The following is a 20,818-nucleotide window of genomic DNA, read 5'->3' as shown; positions in this document are numbered from 1 at the left end:
GCAAAACAAAATTGAGTCAGAATTATCAGTTATAGCATTTTTTAAAGTTCAAAATATAAAAATGATCAACTGTTACTTACAGCATTTTTAGTTATTGTTCAGTTCTCAGGCTACTTAGCACTCAGAAATCTGATATATGCCTTCTACTACTGTCATTTTCCAGGCTTATATAATTCACATATGCTACTTTATTGTATTTTTGCCAACATCTCATTAAAGAAATGCAAATAATTAAAGCCAGCATCCTCTTCTCTTCTGACAATCACCTTCCAATCCAGGCTAAGGAATACTAGGCTCTCCTCACAGCCTCTTGGACACTATTTTTAATTATTTTAATCATTTATTTTTATTTCTTAATTAATTGATTTTATGTTTAAGACTCTTTGCTTGGTTCTCAGATAAGTTCATTTACTTGTGCTACTCATGTCTTAAATAATTATGTAACATGAGGACCCAAAGTAGTGATCCTTCTACCATCACGATGATGAGCCTTCAATTCATACCAAAATATTCAATAAGGCTCAATATTGAGGCTGATAAAATATTTGAAAACAGGTTTTTTTTTTTCCTTTCCCTGAGGCAATTGGAGTTAAGTGACTTGCCCAGGGTCACACAACTAGGAAGTGTTAAGTTTCTGAGATCAGATTTGACTCAAGTCCTCCTGACTTCAGCGTTGGTGCTCTATCCACTGCACCATCTAGCTGTCTCTGAAAACATGTTTTTAAATAGAATGTTTGACTGTGTTATCCCACTCTTACCTGTAAGCATGACCTCCTAGAATGGACCCCATTCCTGAATTTACATTGCAAGCAATGCTAGAAATATTGTGTATAACTGGAGGAATCACCATGCTGGGATTCTTTGTGCAATCTATACTGCTGTTGCTGGGGAGTCCAAAGGTGGCTGGATAAATTGTCCTTATCTGATTTATTCCATTGTCAGGGCAACAGCTGGGATGGGATGTTCGGATGGGTTTTTCAATCTTTTCACTATTGCCTTTTGGTGGCTTTATTTTGATCAATTTAGAATTTCTAGTTGTAGGATCAGCATTGACATCCTATTCACAAAAGAAAATGTTAATGGGATTAATGATCAGAGAAGGATTAAAAAAATCTCTTGTTATGGTAACATTAGCCACAAAAAAATTTTATGCCTTGTGTGTGTGTGTGTGTGTGTGTGTGTGTGTGTGTGTGTGTGTGTGTGTGTGTGTGTGTGTGTGTGTGTGTGTGTTAGTAGTCTTGCAGGGGACTGGAATTAATAAAGAAATTCTAGTGTTAGTGATTCATTTGCAAAAATACCAAAGAATGAGAATGTATTGGACTATTTGCCATCTAGGGAGGGCCTAGGGGAAGGGAGGGGGGGAATTGGAATACAAGGTTTTGCAAGGCCTAATGATGAAGAATTGTTCATATATGTGTGTTTTGAAAAATAAAAAGCTTAAAAAAAAAAGAAAAAGAAAAGAATGAGAATGTAATTCATGTTAGCTCCACAAAGCATTCCATTTTCAGGTTCAAGAACTCTGAATTCTCTTTCTTTTATTATTATTTTTTATTTATTTTATAATCTTTTATTTTTCCCTATTTTTCATAAACTTATTCTTCAATCTCAATATAACCTCAAGTCCCTCAGTACTATCCTAGACCATCAACTTAGCTCTGGCTATATTCTCTCTTCTATTCTCAACCTTGATCTTTGGTGAACTAGATCAAATCTACTTTATCTTCCATTCTTGAATCCCTAGCTACTTTATCCTATCAATTATCATCATCAAGATTGCTGAACTTTAACCTTAGATTATTCTTACCATCTTACCTCTTCAGAACTGTGATGACAGACAAAATTTCTTTTGGCTAATTTCAAGGGGCCCTCACTAGGAAATCCTATTGTTATTCAGTCACATCCCATTCTTTATGGCCCCATATGAGGTCTTCTTTGCAAAGATACTGGAGTGGTTTGCCCTTTCTTTCCCCAACAGATGAAGGCAAACAGTTAAGAGACTTGCCCAGTGTCACACAGTTACTAAGTGCCTGGTTCTGGATTTGACTCTTCCTGACTCCAGGCCTAGTGCTCTGTCTGCTAAGTCATTTACCAGCTTCCTCTACCTCACTCACCACACCACCTGTTGCAAAACTGTTCTCTCAAGATTCCTAACTCTCTGATTACAAGTTGGCTCTGCTGATACCATTCCCTCCATCTTCTCCAGAATATCACACAACCCTCTAATCTTTTATCTCTCCCTACTTACTGGCTCTTCCCCTGCTGCCAAAATTGTCAGTCTCCTTTGTCAGAACTCCACTGTAGTTCCTACAATGTCTACCAAATGTAGTCCTGTATCTCTCCTCTCTTTCTCAATAAAACTTCTTGGGGAAAAAACACCTCTACTTCCTTTCCTCTCACTTCTAAATACCCTTCTTTAATCTTAATAATTTTTGCTCTTTTACTTAGAGATTTTTGATTTGTTGTTGTTCAATCAGTTTGGTTTTTTTGTTTGTTTGTTTGTTTGTTTTATCAAAAGCCCAATTCCTTGACTTGTTCTTTCTCTCTTTTGTTGATAGTCGACAAAGGCCCAATTTCTTGACTTGTTCTTTCTCTTTTTTTGCTGATAGTTTCATCAACATTGAGAGAGATGAATTTTCTTCTTAGCTGCATCCTATAAATTCCCTACAGCTTTATCTGCATATCCCATACATTTTGGTATGTTGTTTCATTATCATCGTTTTCTATGATGAAATTGTCTATGATTCTGTAATTTGTTCTTTGACCCAACAGTTTTTTTAGAATTATATTAGTTTTCAACAAAATTTACCTTTCAAGTGAAACTACTACTTCTAAAATTATAAATGATGTTTTTTTCTCATATAATCAAGAATATTTTAGTTCTTGATATAGACACTGTGAACAATTTCTACATTTTTAAATACTAGTGTCAAAAAATCTAAATACTATGTTCTTGTCAATTATAATAAAAGACAAAATAGATACTGTAGAATGTTTAGAATTAGGAAACAGATAATTCAGGAAGTTTTTCTATTCTTTCCTGTTCTGTCTATAAGTAAATGAGGTTAAGAAATAACATAAAAATAGACTTCTATTACCAACAAGATAAATTTCAAAACAAATTAAGGGCTCAAATTTCCTAAAATGCAGTGAGGGAATAGGGAGAATACCAAGAAATGACAGAGATACATAAAACATCAGTCCTCTCTCATTTAAATCTAATTCATTTGCATGTCATGGCATCACCTCCCTGATGCCATGATCCTATTTGAGAACAATGTACAAACAAGAATTAAAGAAGAGAAAGGAAAGTTCAAATTCAAGCTAAGATAATAAATTTTCTATTAAAAAACTATAAATTTCTCTTTAGTCTTTAATAATTAAATGTAGAAGTACATTAAAAACAAATTAAAAGTATGAAAAATGCTAACCTTTATAACAAGTGTTTTTCTTTCTTTACTTGAAGAATCAGATTTTTCCTTTTTACTAACTTTAGATAATTTTAATGAAGAAAGTTCTCTGGCATCTTTCTGTATCTTTAATTTTAACTCCTGAGAAAATCTGTAAGATAAAACATATTTGCTAATAAAAGATGATTCCATGATAAATACATAAATAAATACAGGAATGACTAGACTTTCAAGAAACTTAATTTAATCAAGCTAAAATGATAACTAATTATGACCTAGATGAACACCATTATATTGAGAAGCAATTGAACAAGAATCATATATAATTCAGTGACTGATAAAACATGCTGCTGATATACAATACATGACATTAATAATAGAATTGAAAAATAATTTGAATTCATTAAATAAGTTTTATAATAATCTATTTCTAGAATTAGATAGAACCTAATTGAATATTTTGGTTTTTACCCCCAGAATAATGGCAGAAAAGGATATAAAACAAATAAAATTTTGATAGTCTTTTTTCCAGTCATTTATAATAAATATTTTTGTCATCCATTTCTAAAACAGTAATATAACTTTGTGGAGAGGCACAGAGAAATATAGTTCTAGTGCAATGAATCATGTTTTCAATCAGCTAACTTTCACTATTTACCATATGTTCCTGCCCTCAAAGAGAAAAAATACATATATATATATACACGTGTGTACATATATATTCATATGCATAGCATATACATAGATAAATATTACATATATAAACATATTTAATCAACAAACTTTGATCAAAATCAACTCATTCCTGGAGTAGAATATAACAATCTCTGAGGAATAAAAATGGTGACTACCTAAAAGATAGCATACAAACACATGACAAGTGTAAATATCCTGCAGCATCTTACAAATGGTGACATTAGTGGGCTTTCATTGAAAAATTTTCTTTCCTTTAAGCAGTTTAAGCTTAACATTGTGTGATCCTAATTATAGTACTCAAATTCTTTCTGACTGCTGAACAACTTTTATCTTTGACCTACAACCTCAAGATTTTGATTACAATATTCTTGAATACCTTCAATTTGGAGTACTTTTCAGAAGGTCATTGTGGATTTTTCCTATTTATTGTACCCTCTGGTTCTAATAGATTTGGACATTTTTCTTTTATGATTTCTTAAACTGTGACATCCAAGTATTTTATTTGAACATGGTTTTCAGAGAGACCAATGATTCCTAAACTCTCTCTCCTTATAACTGTTTTAGTCGATTGTTTTTGATAGATACTTTATCTTTTGTTTTTATTTTTTTCAATATTTTAGTTCATTTTGATATTTCTTATTGCCTCCAGAGTCATTAAGTTTTATTTGCTCCATCTTAGTATTTTCAGGGATTCTGCTCCTTTGGTAAGTTATACTACCTTCCATCAAAACCATTCTCCTTCCAAATCTTTTCTCAAGAGCTTTTATTTCTCTTTAAAGCTTCATTTTTAGTCCCTTATTTAATTTCTTCTAGCCATTTTTTGGATTCCCTGTGCCCAAGCTGTTTTGTTCCTCTGAGGTTTTGCTTATACTTGCTTTGGAGTTTCTTTCTCTGGGGTTGGGCATCTTTTTACTCAAATTATTTCAATATGTTCACCATATTCAATGATTTTATTTATTTATTTATGTCTTTGGATTCTATTTGTCATATAGGACTTTGTACCAGAGTCATTCTCCAATCCTTCCTGTACAAATGGAAAAGGTGGTCAGACCTTATTTGGTTCTGTTCCAGAATTCTGGATCTCCTACAGTCTTCCATCTCACCTGGTGGATTTGCACTCAGAGCTTGGGCAGGTTCTACCCTCCTAGAGTATACAATCAGAAAACTATGGGTTTTCTGGAACATCTCTAGTAATATGCTACCAGGCCACAGACCTGTTTATATGACCTCTTTTTGGCTTCTCTAGTGAATCCCTTCTTCTAGCATCCATATGCTTCTGACTATGTTGGGGGGAAAGAGAAAGGGAATGTAGTCCTGCATAAAACTTATTGTTCCTTTGGATTCCAAATCTCTTTCAATTTCTTGATTATTATTCAAGCTGCTGTTATTTTAAGATGTTTCTTGGGAATATGTGAGGAAGAGCTAGGTTCCTCTCTAATTTTTCACATCACCAACTTAACTAGAAATACTTGTTAGTTTTTTCAAATAACCAGCCTATCATTTTATTTACCACTTTTATAGTTTCCATTTTCCAATTATTCTTTCTCAGAATTCTTATTTTGTAGATACTTTTTTTTTTATTTTTTGAAAGTCTTTTATTTTATCTTCTCATCTCCCTCTATCACCAATACAGATGAAATAAAAGATGGAAGGATCAATACAGATAAATTCTGTAACAAATAGATACATTGAAGCAAAACAAATTCCCACTTTTTCCATGTTCAACTGTTCCTATAAATCCATTATCTCTTTGATATGAGGTGTGTAGCATGCTTTTCATTCATTATTTTGAAATCATGGTTACTCATTGCATTGCAAGGAATTCTAAAGTCTTTCAAAATTTTAAATAAAGTTCTCACTTCACTCTACATCAGTTCATAGGAATCTCCCCAATTTCTTCTGAAACTATCCATTTCATCACTTCTTATGGAGTAATAATATTCCATTATAGTCACATTATAGTATTCACTTAGCGATTTCCTAATTTTCCCCTTAGTTTCCAGGTTTTTTTTGTTGTTGTTGTTGCTTTTTGCTACTATAAAAAGAGCTAATATAAATATTTCAGTATACATGAGTCCTTTTTCTCTTCTTTTTGTTCTACTTGAGGCATGTACTTAAGGTATGCACAATGAAGTGACTTTAGGGGCATAAATTATTTTCTAGATATTGCATAAATATACCTATTTTCCTGTAGCCCCTCCAACAACAGTCATTTTATTTTTATCCTCTTTGTTAATCTGATGGAACCTCGGAGTAACTTTAATTTGTCTTTTTTCCATTACTTATTTGGAACATTTTTTAAAATTTGGTTGTTAATAGTTTAGAGTTTTCCTTTGAAAACTATCTGTTCATATTTGCTAAATTTATACTACTTATCTATATGGGAATAGTTCTGAGTTTTATAAGTTTGAATCAGATTTTTATATATCTTGGATATGAGACCTTGATGCAAAATCTCTGCCATTTCTGAACCAAATCATTTCAAAGACTTTTACTTTATAGTCTAATCTGAAATCTCATATTGCTAAAAACAAAACAAAACAAAAACAAAAACTTTTTTCTACTTTTTTTATTGAGATTCTTGACCTTTTGTTCCGTCATATGAATTTCATCATTATTTTTCCTAGCTCAATAAAATAATCTTTTGATAGTGTGATTAGTGCAACAATGAATAAATAAGTAACTCCAGGTAGTATAGTTTTTTTAAAATTATATTGAGAGGGCCCAACCATCAGGAATTAATATTTCTCCAATATTTATATCTCTATTTCTATAAAAGAGTATTCTGTAGCTGAATTAATATAGTCCTTAGGTATGTCTTGATAGAGATTCACAATCCATAGCTATTTTGAATGAAATTTCTCTATTTCTTCCTGTGGGTTTTCATTGATAGCATATAAACTGCTGATGATTTATGTGGATTTATCTTATATTCTGCAACTTTGATTAATGTATTAAGCAATTTTAATTGATTTTTAAAGAAATCTCTAAGTAAGTCATATCATCTGCAAAAAAAAAAATCAATAATTTTATTTTCTCTTAGCTAAGCTTATCCCCTTCATTTCTCTTCCTTGACTTGCTGCTAACAATTCTAGCACTATGGAAAACAGTAGTGTTAATATGGGTATATTTGTTTTATCCTGACCATATTAAAAAGACCTCTAATTTAATAATAGTACATATAATGTTTACTATACTGAGGAAAATTCCATTTATTCTAATGTTTACTATTGTCTTTAAGAGTAGCAGTATTGGATTTTTTCCAAGAGATTCTTTTTTAGCATCTATTGATACAAGGTTATGGTTTTTATTATTTATGTCATCAATGTGTTTTATTGTGCTTATAAAATTTCTTATGTTGTAAAAGCTTTGTGATTACTAATATAAATTCATTGTGGCCATAGTGTGTAATCTAATATTCTATTGAGGCTTATTTGCTGATAATTTATTTAAAGTTTTGCAAACAATATTCATATGGTTATAAACCTATAGTTTTCTTGATTTGCTTTGTCTTCTGGTTTAAATACAGAAACAGAACTAAAAGAAAAAGATTGCAAACATCTTATATAATATTGAAATTAATTGTTTTGTGAATATTTGATATATTTTACTTGCAAATCCATCAAGTCCTAAAATTGTTTTTTTTTTTAATTTTGGAAATTCATTTATGGTTTATATGAGTTTTTCCTTGATAATGAGTTAAATAATTATTTCTCCATTTGATAATCTACATGTGTTATTTTTATAATATTCTAAGTTAATATTTTTCTTATCTGAACAAAATTATTTTGAAATTTCCTTTGTTTCTTTTTCATTTGTTGTGAATTTAACTTTTTCATTTTTATATGAATAATTTGGTTTCCATCTATTTTTAATTAGACTAATTGCTTATTCTATTTTTTAACTGTTTTATTTTTCAATTGAGTAGAGCATTTTTCTTTTTTTTTGCTCTCAATTTCATTACTCTGTCCTTTGATTTTTAAGAATTTCTATTTTAAGTCATTTTCCAATTGATGAATGGTCAAAATATAGAAATAGAAAATTTTCAGATGATGAAATTGAAACTATTTCCACTCATATGAAAGAGTGTTCCAAATCATTATTGATCAGAGAAATGTAAATTAAGACAACTCTGAGATATGACTACACACCTGTCAGATTAGCTAAGAGGACAGGAAAAAATAATGATGAATGTTGGAGGGGATGTGGGAAAACTAGGACATTGATGCATTGTTGGTGGAGTTGTGAACGAATCCAACCATTCTGGAAAGCAATCTGGAATTATGCACAAAAAGTTATCAAACTGTGCATACTCTTTGATCCAGCAGCGTTAACTACTGGGCTTATATCCCAAAGAAATACTAAAGAAGGGAAAGGGACCTGTATGTGTCAAAATGTTTGTGGCAGCCCTGTTTGTGGCTAAAGAATGGAAAATGAATGGATGCCCATCAATTGGAGAATGGCTGGGTAAATTTATTATATGAATGTTATAGAATATTATTGTTCTGTAAAAAATGACCAGCAGGATGAATACAGAGAGGCTTGGAGAGACTTACATGAACTGATGCTAAGTGAAATGAGCAGAACCAGGACATCATTATACACTTCAACAACAATACTGTATGAGGATGTATTCTGATGGAAGTGGATCTCTTCGATAAAGAGAGCTAATTCAGTTTCAATTGATCAAGGATGGACAGAATCAACTACACCCAGAGAAGGAACACTGGAAAATGAGTGTAAACTATTTGCATTTTTGTTTTTCTTCCCAGGTTATTTTTTACCTTCTGAATCCAATTCTTCCTGTGCAACAAGAGAACTGTTCGGTTCTGCACACATATATTGTATCTAGGATATACTATAACATATTTAACATGTATAAGAATGCTTGCCATCTAAGGGAGGAAGTAGAGAGATGGAAGGGAAAAATTGGAACAGAAGTGAGTACAAGGGATAATGTTGTAAAAAATTACCCATGCAATGTACTGTCAATAAAAAGTTATAATTTAAAAAAAAAAAGAATTTCTATTTTATTGTTTAATTGGGAGAGGTTCATCTGTGATTATTATAATTTGTTTAATTATGTACCAAATCAATCAGTTTCTTTTTTCTCTCTTTTCCTAATGAAAGTATTTAGATATATAAATTGTTCCCTAAAGACTACTTAAACAATATTATATAAGGTCTAGTATATTGTCTAATTATTGTCATTTTCTCTGATAATGTTTTCCTTTGTTATTTTTAATTCCTCAGTTCTTTAGGATTGTTAGCCTCCAATTGATTTTTAATTCTTTTTTTTAAAGGACCTTTATTGAATATAATTTTATTGTCTTATGATCAGTAAAGGATATGTTTAGAATTTCTTCTTTTCTGCATCTGTTTGTGAGGTTTTTATGACCCTAATAAATTGTCCATTTTTGTAAAAGTGCCATGCACAGCGTATATATTATATATGCTATCTTTTCCTTTTACATATAAGATAATAAAAGAGAGGGAGTTTACCTATGTCATTTTCTGGCCAGTAGCATATTTCTACTCCATTGCCCGTTTTCTTTTACTTTTGATCCTAGGTTTTTACCCTTTATTCCCCTCTTTTTAATCTCCATTCATGTTCATCTTTCTGATGATGGGAATTGTTTTGTTAATGACTACTCCTTTATAATGCCTTCTCTCTTGAATCCCACTTTCTCCCTTTCCCATCTTCCTATCCTTTTCTATTTCTCTTTTGAGTTCAATGTGTTGTTATACCATGATCTTTATAAGGAAGGAAGGAATGGTGTTCTAAGTTTGTTCAACATTCCTTTGATTAGTTTCAATGAAAGTAAAGTTCATGTGATGTTTATTTCCTCTACCCTTCTTTCATGTTTGAATATTCTTCATCTGATTTATTTATATTATGTAATATTTATTTCCTTCCCCTTTGTCTTCTTTTCTTCTCCAGTATAATTCCTTATCTCTTCATTTATATCTTCTTCTAAGACCAACAAAATATAATAAATCCACCTCAAGTCCTCTATAAGTCTAGTTTAATTTTGCTATGTCCTTTGAAAGATATTAGGATTGTGAGAAGACATTGTTTATTATTCCCCATTAGCATGTAAATGATTCCTCTCCACAAAGCCTCTTCTAATTGTTCAAATATGTATATCTTTCTAAGTTTATTGTGGCTCCTGCAGTTTTAATTGAAAATTTCCACTTCTGACCTTTTTATCAGGAATACTTATAAATACTGTTTCTTTACAGGTCCATTTTTATCCTTGTGTACTCAGTTTTAGCCAATATATTTTTGGTATTATAAGCTCTTTTCCTCTTCTTTAAGTGATAACTGCCAAATCTTGTGTGATCCTGGCTATGGCTCATTAAAACTTGAATACTTTCATCTGGGCTCCTTGGAATATTTATTTTCTTTAACACAGAATCTCTAGATTTTATAATTTTTTGTACAAGTTTTCATTTGGGGCTTCTTTCAAGATATAGCCAATGGATTCTTTCTATTTTCAATTTGCCTTCTGTTCTAAAACATCTGGTAAGTTTTCATTTATGATTTCTTGTAGAATCATTTATAAGGTTTTTTTGGTCATGATTTTCAGACAGGTTTATATTTCAGACAGATTCTTAAATGACTTGCTTTCCAGGTCAGTTGTTTACAATTATATTCCTTATATTTTATTTTGGTTTTATGAATTTGTTTACTGTTTCTAATCTCTTTGAGTGGTTTTCTCATAAGTCTACTAAATTATTTAGAGCATTCCGTTTATGGGTAACGTTTACCACATCTTTCCTAAAGTATTTTATTCTTCTTGCTATTATTTTTTCCCTTCCACCAGCTATTCTATTTTATATCTCATATTGTACCTTTGATGTACTATTATAATTCTTGTGGTTAAGATTTTTCCCCTTAGAGGCTAAGGCTCTACTTGGACTTGTGGCATTTAATCTCTTCTTTGAGGTTCACTCTTGGGCATTTCTCAATTTATAGTATTTCTTCACCATAACTATTGTTCTCTTTTGTTTTTTCATATCACTAGCCTCAGTATCTGGATTGGGGCTTTGAGCAGGACTTCTGAGGATAGGTCCTACATCATCCTGATCAGGGTAACTAAGGATACCCTCCACTTTCCACAGGAATTATTTGGCCTTAACTCCTGCTGTAATTTAGGCTTCTGCTACCTGAATTCTACCTTGGGATATTTAAGCCTAAATGAGGCTTAAGGTATTTCTTTTTGTTGTGGCAGGGTTCTAATGTATTTTTCTCCAGCTGCCAAAGTACTATGAGGCTATACTCTAAGGCTATTCTTGGATTTGTCACAGAGTTCGAGGTCACCCTACACTGTTCTCTGCATAAGGTTTTTTTTTTTTGTTTTGTTTTGTTTTTTTCCCACACAAACTAGAATATGCTTTGTACTGCATCTTTCATACACTCTGTCTTGCCAACATTGAGGATTTCTGTAGAACTATAGAAATGCTTTTGTAAATTCCTGACAAGGTGGACTTTGGAGCTAATTATCTTTTTTTTAAAGTATTTGTAAAATTTTAATATTACATTTTACAGAGATTGAGGTATTTGATCCTAAAATCACAATGTGATTTTAGGATCTAAAAACACCCCGATCCCAAGTAGAAATATCTGATGTCAATTGGAGAGGCAGAACTAGCATTCAGGAAAAACACTAGTCTAAATGCCTAGATTTATAGAGAAGTCATCCATTATAACAATTTCATTTTCTAGAAGAAAAAATATTATTGTTCTACAGAAAGTAATGTGTCCAAAGTCAGAACTCATATTACCTGACTCTGAATCCAAACTTCTTTCCAACATACTTATTTGAATGTCTTGGTTGGAATGTTTAACTTTTCCTTATTATCCAGTAACTAAGAAATTCTGCTTCAACACAGGCATCTAATAATCACAGTAGCCTGTCAATAGTAGAAGAGCCATAAAAGAAAGAAAGCAGGAACACAGTGAAAGTATTTCAAGGGGAAAGAAAAAAAGACAGGATACTGTCACAATTATTTGTCTATAGATTCAATAATGTGTGCTTATGCCACCTGCAATAATTTATGTTTATGCAACACTTACATGTGGTGTCTATGAAATAAGATTTTAAGTGACACTAAGAAGTCTCTTCTATATCTGTCTCAGATGCTTGTTTCCAGTTTCTTTTTGTAAAAAACAACAATAAACAAAGAAACAAACAAAAACCCAATCAAGCAATATGCAACCACTGTGCAACACATCACAGATACAAATAACATGAATAAAATAATCACTTCTCTCAAGAGTTTATATCCTTTTGGGGGAGAAAATAGGCATGTATCTAAGAAAGTGAACTCAAAAGGATCTGTGATCTCATCAGTTTCACTTTCTTCCCCATATCATCAGGGAACCAGAGAAGCATTCTGACTGGCCATCGCATATCCCTCATTCTCACAGCAATCTTCATCTAGACCTAAACCTACCTAATCTACTTTCCCATTTGTTGTATTGCTAAATGCTTATCACAGATTAACTTCATGCACAAAAATATATTCCTATGCTAAAAACAAGAAGGACCTAATCTATTTTATGCTGAAAACAGAAATCTCATGTTATCTACACATTTGCCAAGTTAGCAGGAGTAATTCTCTCAGATACTCAAGACCCTTGACTGTCTCTTCTATGGGTTTTTATAAATGTTGCTTTTAAAAACGGTGTCCTCTTTTGGACACGGAAGTCTCCCTTACTCCCTGATATATATGTGTCACAAAGGTGCCCTAATCTCATCTGGGCTGCTTATCCATAGAATCCCTAGACTGCAGACCCCAGGTGAGTGTCCAGTACATCCTTGAAGCTTCCTCCCCTTCTCCTAATTTTAGAATCAATTTCTTTTGTTCCCCAACCCTGACTTAACTCCCCATGACTACAGAAACAGGTCATAATATTCATCAGATATTTTGGGATCCACTGCTCTGGAAACAGAATAAATTCCCAAGCTCTACAACCATAAGAAAGAATCTCAAACAATCTGCCTGATAACCAAATCCATGGCCTTGTTTGTACCACAGCATGTTTTAATAATGAAAAAAGCACACAATGTCTCACCTCTCAGCAAACCCATCCTGGTTAAAGAAGTCATGGTGCAGAAGCTCATCACAGAAGGGCCTTTTGTCAGGATCAACCTGTAAACATTTCTGAAACACCAAAAATAGTTTTTATTCAAAACAAAGAAAAAACTTTATGTTAAGAGGGATTTCCTACACTCCTTGGCCAAAGATACTTGTCCCTGAGATAAGTATCATGTCATAAATCTGCTCCCTCATTACATTAATTAATTAATTAATTATGAGACATCCCTTTTCTGCCATATTTGTGTTTATCGGTAAAGGAAATGCATGAGGGCTCGTAATATCCTAACATTCAATTTTAAATAACAAGAGTAATTATAAAGATGAAACAATTATTAGAAGGCTAAAATCTATAAAATCTCTGCCAAAGGACAATATTTCCAGAGAAATAACAGAGATAAGAGCTGAAGGAAGAGCAATAGATTGAGGTATATAGCCCAACCTTCCCTTTTTCCCTTCTCAAGTCAATCAACTAAATACTTACTAGATAACAGGTTTTATTTCCCAAAATTTCCAGAGGTATTATTATAGTGAAAATAAGTCTGAAAAAAATAGAAACCCATAGCTCACAAGTTTTAATTAATTCTGATTAATAATTAACATCTAATATTAACAATTAATAATTGGTTAATAATGGTTCAGTTTCCCCAGAACATGTATTCTCAGGACAGGGCAGGTACATATCACACAAATGTTTGATCTCATTTAAGCACCTGACATATTTACTATTCTTGATAATAAATGCATAGTGTATGCAATAGTGATGGCACACACACACATCCGACACACCTCAAGACAAAACATTGTGTGCAGAACTGGAAAAAATTCTAGCCTTGAAATCAAATCAAATGCTGGTGCCTGAGGCTCCTCTATGCTACTTAATTAACAGGCAATAAAGGCTCTCCACAGAGTAACAAGTGCTTAATAAATGTTTATTGGTTTAAGTATTTCAATACTGAGTCTCAGTATCCTCCAACGTAAAAAGAGGATTATAATACCCGTGTTCTGTACCTGCACTTTATAAACTGTACAAAGCTGTCTCTCAATGATATATAAGCAGCCTGCCTGAATGGGAAGGCATTCTATCCGACATTATCCCTAGCATTTTTCTGTCAACCATGAATGACTCACAGAATGCAGAACTCTTTAAAGATAAAATAAGAAGGAATAAATGATATATCTGTCATGAGAATCCATTTCTTTTCCTAATACAAAATTACACAGGCCACCCAGATTTGCACATGCCATTTTTAAAGTGCTTTCCAGAAAGAGATTCAATCCTGTGTGATGTTTTTCCCTTCACATTATATCTGTATGATGGGTACTATCATCAGGTTATGTCAAGGGTCTTTTCACACAGATTTCTCCCTCAGGAAGCCAGGAATTGCCAAACAAATCATGCTCATGGCTCAGTGGGCCCCAGATTTTCTTTCTAGCCAAATTCTTAACAAGGAAAATGCAAAATTGTCTTCCTGGATGTGAGCTTGAACCTGAGAGGTTTTTTCTTATATCCATGTTTTGTGCACATTTCATTTTTGAGATTAAATTCTGCAATTGGATAATAATCCATTGAGTAAAAGAGAACTGCCTTTCATGCATCTCATTTTGGTCAGATTCCAAAGGTGCCCCCTTCTTCTGATATTTCCAGATTTGGTTAACAAGTGCATTAGTCACCTCACCAAATGCCATCCATAGTTTTATGATTTAAGTCAAATCCCCTTGCTCTTTCTAAGATAAAAGCCCTTTTCCCATCCATCACTTATCAGAATTGCTCTTCTCTAGATTCCAAGAAATATTAATATTTTCCTTTGCATTAATAACTCATTACTGGATCAAAAGCAAGGTTTTTTTGGTTTTTGTTTTTTCCCTTTTCTGCTTCCTCATCATGAAATCAACCAGTGTGGGACATTTTGGGAAAGGCTATGAATTCCTGCTTATTGTGTTTACTCAGAAAGATCTGGGAAAATGTCTTTTATCAATAGGTAATATGGGAATTAATGTCTCACTGAGCAAGATATAGATGACCCAAGCCACAAACACCAAGACCCTCATTGTAATATAGTCCACCTTTTAATTATAATGTGAGTTTTTTCATTAATTGTTAACCAATCAGAGTTGATTGCCACTCTGAGGACTGCCTGCTCTTCTAAGAACACATAAACTGAGTCCACTGCCATGAAGGGTCTTTGATATTTCAGAATGCCACTGATCTTTATTGATAAACATGCTAGCCTTCTTAATAAAATTATAAAATTACCCAGAAATTATGGCTCTTGAACTTTTTAAACATCACACTTCTATACTCTTTCTTTCTCAAGGTATAGTGGGATCAGAACCATACACAATATTCTAGGGGAAGAAGCACCATAAGGATAAAATGGCATTTTCTGTTGTGCTTCCAACACCCTTCTAAGTGAAATTAAGCTTCTGGTGGGCCTCTGTGCACTTGGAATGGCAGGGAGAGGACCAGGGAACCACTGATATTAACATCTCACAGTTATGTATCACTTGGAGATTTCCCAAATAACCAAAGTCTGGGTAAGGGCCCAGCTTCTAAGAATACTTCCCCATGAGGAGATAATTGTTTTGAAAACCAAGGCCTAGAGGAGTAAAAAAGATCCTTCTAGATCCATTCTAACCATTTAGTAAGATTTAACAAAGCAGGTTGGCCCCTTACCTTTGCTATATCAATCACCACTGTGGGGAGCTTTGGGAAGCGGCTTTCAAGAGACTCAGATACTTCAGCTTCAGGCAATTTCACCTTGGCAAGGAGCTGGTTCTTATAGAGCAGTTCCTGATGTCTTGGAATTAAATTCCCTGAAAGCAAAAACAATACCCAATAACTACACAGAGTAATACTATCTAACATTATAAAGAGGCTTAAGGTTTGCAAAGCACTTTACAAAATTACCTAGCTCAAAGCTCACAACAACCCTGAGAAATAAGAGCTATCATTACGATTAATTATTTTTATATTACAAATAGAAAAATATGGCACAGAGAGGTTAACCTGGCCAGAGTTAAACAAGTAATACCTAAGGCCACATGTGAACCTACCTAGTCCAACACTCCATCCACTAAGTCAGTGTAGAAATGGGGAGGGAACAGAGAGTACACAAATGACTGAAAAATGTAGGTTTGCCAAGTTTGGGCTCTAAAATCATACAGAATCAACAAATGTTATGCATATGTTAGGTGTCAGGTAACCAGTATGCTAAAAGTAAGTCTTTTTTTAGTTGTTTTTCAGTTGTGTCTGACTCTTTGTGATTCTATTTGCCCTTTCCTTCTCTATCTCATTCTACAGATGAGGAAACTGAAGCAAATAGGATTAAGTGATTTGCCTAGAGTCACACAGCTAGTGAGTATCTGAGGCCAGATTTGAACTCTGGAGGTTTAGTCCTTCTACCTCCCGGGCCTGTATTCTACCCACTAAGCCACCTACCTAGCTGTCCAAAAATATGTTCTTCTCATCCATTATTAAGAATTTTAGAAGCACATGGCCTCTGAAGAGAGAAATTATCATCAGATTCAGGACCCAAGTTCAAGCTCTGCCTCTGGGTAACTCACAAACTTTTGGTATCCAAGGCAACTCTCTAGTACTCTATATTGTAGAACTGCTGCCAAAGCATTGGTAAAGGACTTTCCTTATCAGGATTTCTTTACACTAGTGACATCACAAGTTAAAAAAAAAGTTTCCCACTGACTTTGTAGTATCTAAGGTCATATTTCCACATCACTAAGAATATCAATATGAAAAACATGAAACATAAAAATATTCTTACATTATTGCATTTCTATCTTAGACATAAGATATCTAACATTGATTTCCAAAGCAAACTAGGTTACTCATCAAAATTACTCTTTTCCAAAATCTAGATTCAAAAAATGTATTAAGAGTCTGAATGTCAATCTTTGGAATTATCCCAGGTTACAAAAGAACCCATCGTTATTTTTACCTTCTGAATCCAATTCTCCCTGTGCAACAAGAGAACTGTTTGGTTCTGCAAACATATATTGTATCTAGGATATACTGCAACATATCTAACATATATAGGACTGCTTGCCATCTAGGGGAGGGGGTGAAGGGAGGGAGGGGAAAAATCGGAACAGAAGCGAGTACAAGGGATGATGTAAAAAAAAAATTACCCTGGCATGGATTCTGTCAACATAAAGTTATTATAAAATAAAATAAAATAAAAAAACAAAAAAAAAGAACCCATCATTTTGTATAGTTATTCTTTTCCACACAAAAAGGAGACAGGAAAATGTTAGTTAAATGTAAAAGGGATTTAACTAGGCTAAGTGGAGCAAAATCAACCTGGAAAAAATATCAGTTATTGACTAAACTCGAATTTCACACTCTATTTCTGATAAAATTTAAACTGCAAGTAGCAAGTCTTACCCAAACATTTCACAATATGATACAGTTGATCAAGATCAGAATCCCCAGGAAAAATGGGCTGCCCTGTGAACATTTCAATCAACAAACAACCAATGGCCCATATATCAACAGCTCTGAAAGAAATGGGAAAATGTTGTGTAAGATGTTCAGGAATCTACAATTAACTCAATGAAATAATCACAGAAACTTATATGTATTGCCTATTATTTTATATTTGTGGTACTGAGAATTGTAACTAAATATGTCAAATTACTCATGAAAATAATTTTCTATCCAAACCCCACTTAACTCAGAGGTTAAACTCCTGGCAACCTTAACCAACTGAATACTGCCAAAGAGTCAGAAATAAATTTTTAAAAGTCCTAATAATATCCATGGATCTTATTTTATATGAGACTACCTTTGGCCCTTAGAAGCAATCTTTTTACATTGCATATAATTCTACCTTTAGTTTTTAACTTAGGATCCACCAGTTCCCAAATGGTGGATGTCAATGGAAACTGTGAACTTGGATGGGAAAAAAATACATCTCTGTTTTCATTAATCTCTCTATCTGAAACTTACTATTTTCTTCTACTATTTAAAATATTATTTTGATAAGGTTTCGCTTTGGGATGAGTTTGTAGTGTCACAAAAGAAGTTATGAATCTCTACTCTAACAATACATCATTAAACGCAGAAAAGGACCATTTCCATGCTGGAGAAAGTTAAATTGATAGTAGAGAGAAAAGACCAAGAGAGAATGAAGTATGAAAAGCAGACATAAAAAAATCAACGTGGTTCTTTTCAACAATGAGGTGATTCAAGGTAATTCCAATAGACTTGTGATGGAAAGAAAACTATAGGCATTGATTGTGGATCAAAGAGTAGTATTTTCACATTTTTTTTTTTTGTTGTTGTTGTTTGTTTTTGTTGTTTGCTTGCTTGCTTGTTTTTTTCTCTCATTTTTTGATCTGATTTTTCTTGTGCAGCAGGATACATGTGAAAATATGTTTAGAAGAATTGCAATATAGGTTATATAGGTTAAACATTGGATTACTTGCTGTCTATGAGAAGGATTAGGGAGAAGGAGGAAGAAAATTTTGGAATACAAAATTTTGCAAAGGTGAATATTGAAAGCTATCTTTGCATATATTTGGAAAAATAAAAATCAATTTAAAAGTCCATCCAAAAAATGGTAAAAATGAACATATGTTGACATCTAAGAGGAATATCATTGGTTATATGGGGAAAATAGCTTGTGTGAAATCTCTTTTATCTTTAGATAGTGGTAGAAAAATTGATTGTTTTATTATATATACCTTGTGATAATAACATTTTCCCTTGTTCTCTTGAGAAAAATCTGATCATAATCACATCATGCATTATCTTATAACTAATGATAATTCCATGAAAGTGATCAGAAGAGCTCCCTTGATCTCCTGCCTGGTACTTGTGGGAGCTACCCCACGGAGCAGGCCTGCAGGGGAAAGGCCTTGGCTCCTGATAACGCACAAGCTCTGACTCCCTGCTGAGATCAATTGCAATCAGAGGCTCCTGACTGTGGGAAGCTGCCTCAAACAGGGTGGGAAACTGCATCATGAGGTGGCACTTACTCAGGAAACTTTAAGGGGAGAGATTCCCCCCTTCACACTCTCTCTCTTCCTCTCTTTGCATTGTGTTCCTTGGGCCCCACAGAGATTAAAGACATTCCTAAAATTTATGGTCTGAGGTGGGGGCATAATGAACCAGAGAGCACAAGAAATCACTGATTCCTTCTTTTAAGATCATGCACGCAAGCTGCATGAACCAGGGACTTCAGCCTCCGATGTTGCCACCCTCAAAGCCAGAAAATCTCTAAAAACAAACCCTGTGAATTTTGGCTCCTATCTAGGATGCCCCCAAAATGCACTAATAGTGTCCCTTTGAAATTTAATCAATGGACAAAGTAGATTAGGAATTGGGCAGGCAATACTCTATCACAAAAAGAAATACTTAAAACATAAAAGGCTTAAATTTGTGCACTGACAGGCACTTAAATATGATACTGTAAGCCTTCTATCTTAACAGACTCTCCAGAGTAGCTGATACTTAATGCAACAAGCATTGCAGATCGATGCTGCCAGAGCAGTTCTCTCAAGTGAGCTTGTGGCCAGTCCAGCTGGCGAGCTCATTCTCTGGTCTGAGGTCATCTCTCAGAAGTCCTTGCATAGAACACTTCCTACTGAGTGATAAGCACTTAGACCCAAGAGCTTCAACTACCAAGCTTAGAAGCCCCTTCTTTGGATTGCTATTCAACCACTTGTGTTCAGGGAAAGAAGCATAAAGCACGAACTTGAGGTCCAGTCTGAGACTGGTCTAGGCTAGCTTATGTGTGTGCATTTAACAAAGCTGTTGGTAGATTGGGGACAAGGGACGAAGGAGAGAAATATCATAACTACTGGGCCTGGAGATCAATATCACTCCCAAATAAAAAGTAATAAAATTCAAACAATATTTTACGAAGCTTTCATAGATTATTGCTTGCCTGCTTGGTACTTTTAAGACTCTGGTCAAACAATTGGGAAAAAAACTAATAGTAGATAAACAACTAACAATAATAATATATTTATACAGGGCTCATTATATACTATAGCAGGGCTTCGTAAAACTTTTTTCATTTGTTACCTTTTCACCCAAGAAATTTTTATGTGATCTCAGGTACATAGGTATACAAATCAAACATTTATTAATAATAAATTGTAATTTCACAACCTCCACATTTGTTACAATACATCATATATTGCAAACCACAGTTTAAGAAACTGGATGCTAGAGTAGCAGTATGACAAACTCTTTATAATTATTATTTTATTTGATCCTCACAACCCCGTGAGGAAGGCGTTATTATTTCCATTTCACAGATGAGGAAATTGAGGCAAATAGATGAAGTGACTTGTCCAAGGTCACACAGTAAGCTTCTAAGGTTAGATTTGAACTCAAGTCTTTCTAACTCCACATCTGTTGCCACCTATCTGCCCTTGGAGGAAGGAAGGAAGGAAGGAAGGAAGGAAGGAAGGAAGGAAATGGGAAAGGAGGGAAGAAGGTAGAAAGGAAAAAGAGAAAGAAGAAAGAAAAGAAGGGAAAGGATGAGAAAAGAAAAGAGCTTATCCTCTTTGAGGGAAAGTATAATCCCAGAGCATGAAAAATCTACTAACAGGGATTAAGGGAGGTAGACTGAAAATCATTC

At 33.5% G+C, this 20,818-nt stretch overlaps 1 protein-coding gene across 7 annotated transcripts in view; it reads right to left on the bottom strand.

Annotated features, from left to right (window-relative positions):
* CDKL2 (cyclin dependent kinase like 2) overlaps positions 1-20,818 on the bottom strand; it is a 55,843-nt gene that overhangs the window by 22,005 nt on the left and 13,020 nt on the right. For all 7 annotated transcript variants that reach the window (XR_007948484.1, XM_051967112.1, XM_051967111.1 and 4 more), the window contains exons 4-8: positions 17,611-17,723; positions 15,886-16,025; positions 13,186-13,274; positions 3,429-3,558; positions 759-1,057 (exon numbers count right to left, since the gene is read on the bottom strand). Coding sequence is in view for 6 of the 7 variants with exons in the window: in XM_051967112.1 (XP_051823072.1) it covers positions 759-1,057; positions 3,429-3,558; positions 13,186-13,274; positions 15,886-16,025; positions 17,611-17,723 (771 nt within the window). In the remaining variant the exon portion in view is untranslated. The remainder of the gene's footprint in view (positions 1-758; positions 1,058-3,428; positions 3,559-13,185; positions 13,275-15,885; positions 16,026-17,610; positions 17,724-20,818) is intronic.

Source organism: Antechinus flavipes, chromosome 6 (genome assembly GCF_016432865.1).
Source record: "Antechinus flavipes isolate AdamAnt ecotype Samford, QLD, Australia chromosome 6, AdamAnt_v2, whole genome shotgun sequence".
NCBI classification, from domain to species: domain Eukaryota; kingdom Metazoa; phylum Chordata; class Mammalia; order Dasyuromorphia; family Dasyuridae; genus Antechinus; species Antechinus flavipes.
Note: the sequence above shows the minus strand (reverse complement) of the source record. Positions and strands in the feature narration are given on the sequence as shown.